General features: G+C 34.1%; 1 protein-coding gene across 1 annotated transcript; it reads left to right on the top strand.

Moving 5' to 3' along the window:
- Positions 1-4,368: 4,368 nt before the first annotated feature.
- DEFB130B (defensin beta 130B) lies at positions 4,369-11,008 on the top strand. The gene is made up of 2 exons (XM_074284729.1): positions 4,369-4,426; positions 10,827-11,008. The coding sequence occupies exons 1-2, from the start codon at positions 4,369-4,371 to the stop codon at positions 11,006-11,008; spliced, it is 240 nt and encodes a 79-aa protein (XP_074140830.1).
- Positions 11,009-12,427: the final 1,419 nt, after the last annotated feature.

Here is a 12,427-nt window from a genome sequence, read left to right as displayed (position 1 = left end):
AGCAGTTACAATGTGCAAGACATTGTGCTTGAATTGAACAATGAGACTGTCCCAAAAACAGTCCAAAGGTGGACAAGAACACGAAACTATTGCAGAAATGCAAAGGAGAGACTCCTAATGAGGGTAACACAAAACCCCTAGAGAATCCCTTGGAGGCTGTTGAACTTTGAATAGGCTTCCAGCGGACCATGAAGATAGTATGAGAAAATGTATCTTTATCTCATAATTGTACAGGTGAGGGATAAAGTAGAAACAAAATCTATTAGAAAATTTCCCTCTGGAATCAATCTCTCAGAAAAGAGCATTTACATTTAAGATGCTCCCAAAATGTTAATGAAGTTTTAATCTATGAAAACTTTTAAGGAAGTGACAGAACATAAGCTTTTCAAGAGCAGGAACTATTTCATCCTTATCGTCATATGATAAATGCCTGACATATAAAAAGTGCTTAACAAAGTTTTTTGATTATTTAATTCAAGTTTTTGAAGGCTGGTCTATAGAAGAGGGGGAAGAATTGTGTTGCTTGGCTTCCAGAGAAGTAAATTCAGATTGGATAGCTTTTTAACCAGTTAAACTAGTTTTATTTGTGTGAAAAAGTGTTTTATAATTGAGTTCATATAATCCCTGGACTTGTCTTGACAGGTAGCTTCCCAAGTATTTTATATTTTTTATTAATTAATACTATATATTATTTATTTATATTTGTACATTTAAAAGGAATTTTTTTTCTATTTCTGCTGTATTTTGTTGGTAATATATAGAAATGCTGATAATTTATATGGATTTATTTTTTAACCTGCAATTTTGCTAAAGTTGTTAATTATTTCAAGTTGTTTAGCTGATTTTCTAGGATTCTCACATAACATCATATCCACAAAGAATAATAGTTTTGTCTCCATCTTGCCTATTCTAATTCCTTCAATTTCTTTTTCTTCCCTTATTGCTATACCTAAGATTTCTAGAAAAAAATATTGAATAATAAAGGTAATAGGTATCCTTGCTTTACCCTTGATTATATTAAGAAAGCCTCCATGACAAATAATGCTTGCAGGTGGGTTTAGATAAATATTCTTTTTTTCTTTTAAGGAAAGCTCCATTTATTCCTACATTTCTCGTGTTTTTAACAGGAATGGGTACTTTATTTGTCAAAGGCTTTTTCTGCTATTGAGACAATTGTGTGATTTCTGTTTGTCTTATTAGTCATATGATCAATAATGCTGAAAGATTTTCTGTGAATCAGTCCTGCATTCCTAGTATATATCCTACCTGATCATAATATATCAGCCTTATGATAAATTGCTGTAATCTCTTTGCTAGTATTTTATTTAAAATTTTTGTATCAATATTCTTTAGGGATATTTAATTTTCTTTCTGTTTTCACTCTTCCTGGTTTAGGTAGCAACATCATATTTATATCACAAAAAAGAATTTGGTAGGATATCTTCTTTGATTATTTTATACAGGATGTATACTAGGAATATATAATAATATAGTGGTATGGTCAATAATGCTGAAAGATTTTCTATGAATCAGTCCTGCATTCCTAGTGTACATCCTACCATATATAAATATATAAATATTGTATATGTTAAATACAATATATTTCTAACTGTTCCAGAATTTTGTTCACCTCCTTAACTTCTTAAGTCTTAATTCTTTTGTGGTAGCTAAGAACTGGGAATCAAAGGCATAAAAGAAATATTGATATTTGATTAATATGTGGGAAAAGATATAAAGCAAAGATCTTATAAAATCTCTTTTGTAAATTTACAAGGATTCTTGGAATCATCTAGTTATAAATTCTTACCAACCCTGTGCAAACTTTGCCATATTATAGAATTTCTAATGATTAAATGAGACACAAATACTCCTTGCAAAAAATGAAGGTGAAATTTTTAAACCTGATCATGATGTAGTTTCTTCTTAGATATGTGTGTGTGTGTGTGTGTGTGTGTGTGTGTGTGTGTGTGTATGGACATATATGCATATACATATACACTATCTTTGATGAAGAAAGGAGATTTTTTTAATTATTAATTTTTTAAACTTTTCTTCTTTTGTTTTTCCTCCTTCAACTTTAATACCTAGATGCCCTTGGAATAACTTTCCTTAGTACCTTTCTAAATTTGGATTTAAATCCATTATTATGTGGGATAGATTCCAATTTTCATAATTAAATCCATCATAATAACAAACATATCATCAGATATTTAAAGTTTATAAAATACTTTCTTTCCTAATATTGACTTACTCAGTCTCAGGACAAATATTCTCAGTCCTGTTTTATAGGACTCTAAGGTCTGGGGAGAAATGGTCCAAGGCCAATAAGTTTCAGGGCAAGATGTGAAACCATTGTTTTTATTCTAGGTTTAAAATTCTTTCTACCATCCACAAAAAAAAAAAAAAAAAAAAAAGGCTAAAAAATCCAATGAGTATTAAAATCAGTAATTCTGTAGAATTACATCCTTAGGGAAAAAATCAACTTTATGTACCAAGAATTTGAAGTTTGCAGGAAGGGTAACTTAGTTATACAATATATCAGGCCTGGAGACTCCTAAGTTCAAATCTGACTTCAGCCATTTACTTATGACCCTGAGCAAGGCACTTAACCTGTTTGCCTTAGTTTCTCATCTCTAAAATGAATTGGAGAAGGAAATGGCAAACCACTCTAACATTTTTTCCATTAAAAAACCAAGTGGGGAGGCAAAGATTCAGATATGACTGAAAAATGACTGAAGAATATAGAAATCCTTACAACCAGCAACCACACATATGACAAAATTAGGGTGGGGAGGAGGATTACACTATTTGGGTCTATAAATTGTAAAGAGAATAGGGAGGTATCACAAATAAAACCCTGGAGAGAGTTTTCAAGTAATTAATTATCAATTTATTAGTAAGGCTAGCTCAAAATCAACAAATTGATGATTAGTGTTTTCTCCCAGTAACTAAAGAAGCCAAGGGAGACTGAAACAACTTAAACCAGGTGTGTAGCTTCTTACAGGGAACTCTGATGACAATTGAAACTCAATCCTTAATGAGGTAGGCTAAAAATTTTCAGTTACATGCAGAAAACATGACTTGATCATGAGACCCAGCAATGTCCAGCAACCTGGGGAAGGGAAACCATTTCCATCTAGACCTCTCCCAGTAGTTTTCTCCTTTGTGATCTGGGTTGCACTACATTCTTAATAGAAGGGATCAAATAGTTGCTTCCCTCAGGCAAAGGATTCACCAGACTAGATTTTGTTTATATTTTAAATAGAAATCTGGTTTCTAGTTGGATAGAGTCCCATCCAAACTAGTTAAGGAGCATGTGACTTAGGATCCTTCAGAGACTACCTGACTTTTTCAAGAGTGGGGTCTTAACAGAAGTGAAGGAAAATAGTTATTAATATAATAAAATATTAATTTTTCAGGGAACAAAGACACTTGAAATGTCCATTACTTCCTGAAGTCACATGACCTGGATTCAACTCATCCATCAGAGAACTTAGGGATGAGGATAGAGACATAATCAAGAAAAAGAGACCTGGACTCTGTCTCAAAGTACTAAATTTAGAAGATGCTGTTAACACTTGCAGTGTAAAAGCAGCAAAATTTAGCACCTAGCTAACAAGCATTGTTAGTTAAAATAGGAAAGTAATATTAATGATGATGATGATGGTATTTGTACAGTGCTTTAAGGTTTGAGATTGTTTTACAGATATTATTTCATTTTATCCACACAACAATCCTCTGAAATAGGTGCTACTATTCTACTCATTTTACAGTTGAGAAAACTGAAGTAAATAGAGGAGAAATTATTTGCCCCAGAGTCACAAAGTAAATAAATGTCAAGGTCTTCCTAGCACTGTCAACCACATTGAACTGGATGGCAAGCTAGAGCAACTTCTTCAACCATGCCTTCCTTCTGTCTCCTCAGCCATCACCCTAGAAGCCAAGCTTCCAAGCATAAGTCTCACTCTGCTATCTAGAATCTTTATCTCTTCCTCCCTCCTCCCCCAATAAAAGGCAAGGTTTAGACTGCTTGTATTAGACATAGTTTGTGGTACTAAATGCAGAGCAAAAAGTCCTAGTTATAGGGCTCTGGATAAGAATATTTTAGTCTATGAAAATGCAGAGTAAAAGCTTCTGTACAAGCTTTCTAATATAATGGTTAAATCAGTTACTTAATTTGAAAGCTGATAGTTTCTAAAAAAGATTGCACTGTCTTCCAGCTCTTTAAGCATGACCAGCCAAGGAGAACACCCATTTTCTCAGAGAATTAGGAGTCCTCAGATAAATAGTAGCCTAACTGCTTTCTTGGCAGAGACCTGCAGCCTCTATCAGCCCAACTGCCTCTCCTCTCAACTGACTTCTTCTACCATGAGAATCATGTTCCTTTTCTCTGTGCTCCTCCTCTTTGAGGCCCTCATACCACCAGGTAAAGTGGGATTGAGGGGATGCTAGGGGACATGCTGCTTGGGGAATCTTTTTAATGTATTTCGATGACCTCACCCCAAGGACCATTTCTGAGCACTGAGCATCCAAAAGTTAAGTTTATCAGTTTCTCCAGGTCCAGGCCTTTTCCAAATTGCAAAATTCATGATTAGCTTCAATATTTTTATCATCCATCTTTCTGGTCCCTCTTTCTTCTTATCAATCATCATTTAGAAACTCTCCCTAGCTTTATTCCCCAAAGCTTCATACTCTCTTCTCTCAATTCTTTTTTTAATTTTTAAAATCTTCTGTTTTTACATCACCTTCATTTTCAAATATTTTTCTCCTGCCTTCCAAATACAGGAAGAATTTATCTCTAACAAAAAATAAAAAAGGAAAGGGAGGGGAAAATAAATAACTTCCACTAAACCCATCAACACATCAAATCAAATTGAAAGAACATTCAATACCTATCATCCCTCACCTGTACAATTATGAGATGAAGATACATTTTCTCATACTTTCTTCAAAACCATTTTCTTTTTTTTTTTTTTCCCTGAGGCTGGGGTTAAGTGACTTGTCCAGGGTCACACAGCTAGAAAGTGTTAAGTGATTGAGATCACATTTGAACTCGGGTCCTCCTGAATTCAAGCTGGTGCTCTATCCACTGCGCCACCTAGCTACCCCCAAAACCATTTTCAATCATTACAATTACACAGCTTCCCGATTTTTGGTTGGTTGATTGGTCTTTCCATATTTACTTTGTTCTTTTCCCTGTGCCTATTATTTTCTTTTTTCTGCTTAATCTACTTTGCCCCAATTCAAATAAATCTTTCCATGATTCTCATATTGTACTTCTTCCATAGTAAAATTCCACTGTATTCATATACCCCCAATTTCTTTAGTCTTTTCCCAATATACAGGCATCTACTTTATTTCCAGTTTTTTGCTACTATAGAAAGTGCTGTTATGAGTATCTTGCCATCTACTGTGCTTTTCTATCTTCAATCTCATTTGGTGTATATACTTAGCAATGGGACCTCTGGGTCAAAGTATATGGACACTTTAATCACATTCACAGCATAATTTCCAATTGCTTTCCAGAATGGTTGAACCACTTTACAAAACCACCAACAGAACATCAGGGGACTTGTCTCTCCAACAATTTTCTCATTTTTCAAATGAGGAGACCAACCTGTACAACTAAAATGACTTACCTGGGAGATATATAGAGTTAATGAATGAAAGTTCCCACTCCCTAAAAGAACTTATTCTTTTTTTTCTCTATTTTAGTTCTCTATTATTTAAATTAGAATTCTATTGAAGTTTTGAAAAAGATCCTTTGAAAATGACAAGGTAACTGTTGACATTACAGATACTGGGCCTCAGATACAAACTAGCTAAGTGACCCCTTAACTTCTGTTTGCCTCAGTTTCATCAATTATAAAGTAAGGATAATAATAACCCCAAACTCACAGATTTATTATGAGAATAAAATATTTGTAAAGACTTCAGTAGTATATTACATAGTAGATTCTCAATAAATTCTTATTTCTTTTATTTTCTTCCTAGTTATCCCTTTAAAGATAGAGGGGGAAGGGAGAGTAGCAGGTGGAGCTGAGGAGGTTTGTGAATAAGAAATCAGTTGAGGTTCTAATGTGACTCAATCCCAGCTCCAGTCTCAATAGTAAAAGTGCATAATAATAGTTTCTCCTAAGACCCTGAAGATTCACCAGCTCTTCAAGGAAGAAATTCTGGCCAGTATCATGCCAAAACAACTCCACTGATTGGTAAATACTCCAAAAAAATGTTTAGTTAGGTGTCAGTACCCTAACTTGGTGGACAAGATTTGGAAATATGGGCTAGACAAGAATAATTGAATGGATTAAGGGCTGTTTGAATGACAAAACCAAAAACTTGACATAATAACTTCATTTTAACTTAGAAGAAAGAAGTCTAGACTTACAGATGATATGAAAATTGCTAATAGGTGATGAACTTAGTATCCAAAATATCTCACAACCTAGAACAATGGGCCAAAGCTAATATGATGATATTTAATGGAAAAGCCATAAAGTTTTATGCTTGTGATCAAAAAAAATCAGGTTCAAAAACTCAAGATGGGGAGGTAGAACTAGAAAAGATTTTCTGTGAAAAATACCTAGAACTTTTAGCTTATTACTAGAGAAATATGAGTCTGTTAATAGAGAAATATGAGTGATATGACAACCAGAAAAACTAAAGTGATTATAAATTTGCAATATAATATATATGCAATACAAATCTACATGCAGCAATAAAATTGCATGTAGAGAACTACAATGCACAGAACAAGAATGGTGATAGTTATCCTGTGGTTGTGTTCTGTCCGGGTCAGGCCACATCTGAAATATAATATTTATGTCTGAGTATCTTATTTTAAAAGGAAGCATGACAAACTGGGGAAGATTCAGAGGAAGGCAATTAAAATAGTGAAAGACCTTGTAATATGTCATGGATCATGCCATATGAAAGTCATATAAAAAGTAGTTGATGAAAATGATGCTATTCACCTAGGACAAGAAAAGTCTTAGACAAGATAGGATAGCTTTCTTCAAGTATTTGAAAGGCCTTTACTTAAAAGAGGAATTTGAATCCAGAAGGCAAACTAGAAGCAGTTGCTGGAAGATAAAGCTAATTTAAGCTCAAAGAAAAGTAAAGATTCTATAAAAGTTCTATAAAAGTAGAAGGGACTATCTCAGCAGTAGTAATCCACCATCACTTGTTAAATGACTATTTAGTAAAAATGTAGTGGATGTTATTTTTGTAGCTAAAAACTACATAAAAATCTCTGAAGTCTCTTTTACCAGAGACATTCTGATCCTGTGACCCTGTTATGACTGTAATGAGATTTACCTCAATTCTGAATGTCCAACACTAAAAATAAGAAATGTAGCTATGGGCTCAGGAAGAACTATCATCATGAATGACATTAAGTTATGTGGCATGGTTTAGTAGAAAAAACTCTAAATCTACTTCAGGAGACCAGAATTTGGATTCCAATCTCATAAGCAATTCATTTTAGAGGTCTAAGTCTCAATTTCCTCCTGTATTCAGTGGGAATAACAATAATTCCTAGGATTTTCATAAAGTGCCTTGTAATATATATGATAAATATGTTATTAGTTTTAGCAAACTAATTTGATTTTGCAAGAAGATGGAAGATATAAAGTCCTTTCCATACAAAGGAAGGCATCATTTATGTTAAGGTGAATCCAGCCTGGCCCAAGCAACGAACTAAATTGTAATGAAGAAAGAGTATCCAGGGAAACATGTCAGAAATTATGCCCACTACTCTCCTTTGCAATCTAGTTTATGAACCTACTGAATGGTTCTCCCTAAGGTTTTCAATGATCTCTTAACTCAGAGGTATGAAACTTGCACAATGGATTAAAGTTAATTTCTCATTTCCTAAATCAATATATTACTCACAAAAATTTCACTCTATTTCAATTTAATACCATTGACTCAACTACTAAATTCAATGACTTTTTGTCAGTTATCATCATTTCTGACTACTCTACAGTATTTGTTTCTATTAATTATCCTCCCTTCCTGAATAATCTCCTCTTCTTAAATTTTCATGACAATTATTCCTCCTGGTTCCTCTCCTGTCTGACTACTCCTTTTCAGTTTCCTGAGTATTATAGTTATAGTTAAGTATTATAATTATCTTCATTACCCATGCCTCATCTTTTTGTCATTAGCATCCCTCAGAGCTCTATCTGGTCCCTCTTCTCTCTGTACTCTCTTTCCATAAAAGCAAGTGTGATACAGTTGATAATGTGGTAGATTTGGAATCAGGACAAGATAGCATTGAATGCCATTTCCATTGTGTTACCTTGAATAAATTATTAAATATCTGTTACTTAATATCTCTAAGATTCAGTTTCTTCATCTACAAAATAACAATAATGTCCATAATGTCTTTCTCACTGGGATATTTTGAGGCTTAGATAAAATAATCCATGCAAAATACTTTTAAACTTGGCATAAATGTCAATTATGGTAACTAGTGATCTCATCTTTTTAACTTCCCTGCTTCTTTTGAGGGCACCAACATTTTTCTAATCATCTAGCTTTGCAGTCTTAGGATCATATTCTATTCTTCCTTTTCCTTCATTCATCAACATCTAATTAGTTTTGTTGACTTTACCTCTACAACATCACTTAAATATCTCCTTTCCTCTCATAGCATTACCATTTTGGATTAGTCTCTTATCACCTTTCTCCTAAACTTCTTGTTTCAAGTCATTGTCCAATTCCATGCATCCTTCATAGAGTACTAGGTAATATAGTAGAAAAGGCACCAGGATTGGAGTTAGGAAAACCTGGGTTCAAATCCAGACTCAGACAGTTATGAGCAAATCACTGGGCAAATCACTTAATCCAGTTTGCTTCAGTTTCCTCATTTGTAAAAATAAACTGGGTAAGGAAATGACAAATCACTCCAGTATCTTTACCAAGAAAACCTGAGAAGGGTCACAAAGAATCAGACACAATTGAAACAACAGCACATAGATCTTTAAAGGCACTTTATATTTGTTCTCATTTGCTCTTCATGACAACACTGCCAAGAAAATATTATAATCATCTTCATTTTATAGATAACGAAACTGAGACTTACAGAGATTATCCAGAAGTGTCTGAAGCAGGATTTGAACTCAGTCCATCCTGATTCCAAGTTTAGAGCTCTACCCATCATAATAACTAGCTAGATATTAACTAGATAGATATCACCCATCATCATAGTATCAATACATATAAATTTTGAATAGTGAAATTATTAGAGAAAACTAAGCTGAATGAGTATTTCTCCAATTCCTTTGTTTTCCTACAGTTCCAAGTTTCTGGTAGCTCTTTTTTCCCCTTATGAGAGAATCTATGTCTTTAATGTGCCAAAAGAGGGAAGAAAAGAGGAAACTTGACTTGAGTGCTCCTCTCCAAGAAAAATACTTCTTCTCAGCATTGGGTCTGACAAGCAATAAGGAAGGTCAAAGCCATTTTGTCATGAAAACATCGTCAAGAATAGAAATCAGCTGGTATCACCAGCTGTATAAAACAGATAGACAAAAAAACCTTTATAAAATTTTTAAAACACAAATGCAACATCCAAAATGGAAAACTTTGGGATCAGCAGCAAAATATTTCTTTGTTTTTCACTTCAGAACTATCATTTTATTGCTGTAGGGAGCTCCCAATGAGAAAAGCTCTCCCCCTCATGAAGTTCTATAGCTTTGTCTTACAGAACTACCTGTGGCAATGAGAAGTGCCCGGCCCAAGGTTCATTCAATTACTTATGCAGGACTTGAATATGGATCTCTTCTTAGCTTCCAGACAGATTCTCCATCTATTACATAGGGGTTCTTAACTTTTTTTATATTATTTTGCTGCACTGGTGAAAGGTATGAACCCCTTCTTAGGTAAATGTCTGTAAACAAAGAATATAAAAAGCATAAAATGACAAAGGAAAACAATTATATTAAAATACAATTATTAAAATATACATTTTTAAAATTCAGTGATCCTAGATTAAGAACTCATTATAATATATCATTAAACCACTTCAGAATAATCCTTGTTGTTGCTTTTGGCATCTCTACAAAAAGTTCAGCTAATTCAGGCCTTTCTGGATCTATAATATCATACAACAGCTAAAACCAGTCTCAAAATGGCATCATAGTCACTTAATCCCTCTCTTATGAAGTGTCAAATAAGCCTCTAACCCAGACTCTTCTTTTTTTGTTTTTTTATTCAATCAAATTCAACAAACATTTGTTAAGTATCTACTAAAAACATTATACTCTCTCTTTTCTCTTTATCAACAACTCAAAATCCCTTGAGGAAACTTGTCTCATATTTATTTGATAAAATGAAGATCATTTAAACTTTCTCTTTAACCCTTTTCAACTACTCAAAATCACTTGACTTCATTCCCAATTCTTTCCTTCTTACTACAGTCTCTTGAAAAGAGATAGTTTTTGATCCCATCTGCTTCTTTCTCTAGAACATTGTCTTCATTGCCATCCATTCTTCACTAGAACCCTTAATTTCTTTCAAAAATTAGTGCAAGCATTACATATTAATGACATCCTTTCATACTTTCTCTTACTACCTTTCCCAGAAAAATTATCTCAGAAAGATAGAAGGACCAGGAAAGGGTAAGCTAAGAGGAGTGGAAGAATAGAAAAGTCAGTTGTAAAAACAACTCTCAGTCATCAAACTTAGTCAACCTTCCACTATCCTGTGTACTTGTAAGCACAAACTCAGAGGAGAAAGACATGTTTTGACATTAGCTTTTTTTCCCAAGAGTTCCAAGAGATTCAGAAATGGGTTAATAATCTTGCTTCTTCTGTTTTATGCAGCCAGGTGTGGTATGAGCCATAGTTCAAATTTGTGTGTTCAGCTGCAAGGTGTCTGCAGAAAAAACAGCTGTGATACAACAGAAGAAAGCATTGGTCTCTGTACAACACACAAATTATGTTGCCGAAAGTGGTGGCTTTTACCGCTTGTGCCAAGACCCCAATTCAGAAGAAAAGCAGTATAGGTCTGGAGATACACAAAATATCACTGTGAGAACCTGACCACCTCATCTTCCTAAAAACCCAACTCCTGATTCCTCTTTGGTCAGAAATAAATACTGATTTAAATTCCACTTGTGTTTTTCCTTGGAACTTTCTGACTTTGTTTCATTTAAGTCCAGTAAAAATTTTCCTGATCCTAACTATAAGAGTTTCAAATCATCCAAGAAAGTAATATAATTTTTGTAACATCACATACCATGAAGATGTATCTGATTTGAGTCTTTTTTCTTTTTATACATGAAAAATTCAGTCAAAGGGTTTTGCTCAGAGGTGGTCTATCCTGAGTTATTCCTTTCTAATCTGCACCACACAGGGAGAGGATTGGGTGAGGCAAGGGCTAAAAGTTTCTCCACAGAATTCAGTATCTACTCTAGAGGGCACTCCATGTTTGAGAAAAGCAGTCAAGATGTTTTCTCCTGTTATCTGAAATGTCATCTCCCTTTTGGCAAAATACTAGGGAGGAAAGTGAATTTTCCCCTGGTAAACTACTACTGATTCCTAAGTCGTAGTCTAGAAACATAATAAAATTTTAAGAAGTGAACTCTATTACAATTATCTGGATTCAGCCCTTACCTTATGTAATTAGCTCAATTTCTTCTCTCTCATTTTGATTCAGACATATATCAGTTCCTGCAGATGAAAAAATTTAGTCTGCTGCTAGGAAAAATGGAATGCCTTCATATGTGGCTGATTATACTTCTCTCTGATAGTTAAGGAATGATAGTTGCTTTAAGGGGCAAAAAACCTCAATCAGGTTTCCCCAGCTTGGTCTCTCTCTTGTAGACCAGGGCACCTCCCCACTCTGATGAAGAAAAAGTAAGGACAAAGGACATGTCTCTGTCGAGGGCCTAACTCAAGCTAACTTCTGTTTCTAGGTAAACAGAAGTGAGGGTATCATTTATAACAGGCTCAGCTCAAGCTGATTTTAATGCACAGATTAATGCAATTTTAATGGGCTGGGAATTATCACATTGCTCTATTGTGCCCTTTAGAAATTGCTTATTCTTCAGAAGTGGCATCTGAAAAAATGAGGAAAAAGATGTATCACAGAATAATGTTGGGTATTAAATAATATAATATAATAATAATTTTCCTCAGAGGATAGATTTGGGGAAAAGATAATAAATTCTTTTTGAGACATGTTTAAGATACCCAATGGACATTCCACCCAAAATATTCAATAGCCAATTGATGGGAGTAGGGCTTCATATATAGATTCAGAAGATATCTGCTTATAATAATTTAATCTATTTGGTTATGCATTCAGACCACCTTCTCTAAATGTGGATAGCAGGGAAAGGTGTTTAAAAGTGACAAATGTTGTAGAGAGGAAACAAAGGATGAGAATGAGGGTTGGAGGAAGTAGCAATGAGATCATTGGT

This window comes from Sminthopsis crassicaudata, chromosome 2 (genome assembly GCF_048593235.1).
Source record: "Sminthopsis crassicaudata isolate SCR6 chromosome 2, ASM4859323v1, whole genome shotgun sequence".
In the NCBI taxonomy this organism is placed as follows: Eukaryota; Metazoa; Chordata; class Mammalia; order Dasyuromorphia; family Dasyuridae; genus Sminthopsis; species Sminthopsis crassicaudata.
This window is presented reverse-complemented; position numbering and strand designations above follow the sequence as displayed.

Coding starts and splice junctions, on each gene's coding strand:
- DEFB130B (XM_074284729.1), top strand. CDS start 4,369: ATGAGAATCATGTTCCTTTTCTCTGTGCTCCTCCTCTTTGAGGCCCTC. Junction 4,427..10,826: donor TGAGGCCCTCATACCACCAG/GTAAAGTGGGAT, acceptor TGTTTTATGCAG/CCAGGTGTGGTATGAGCCAT.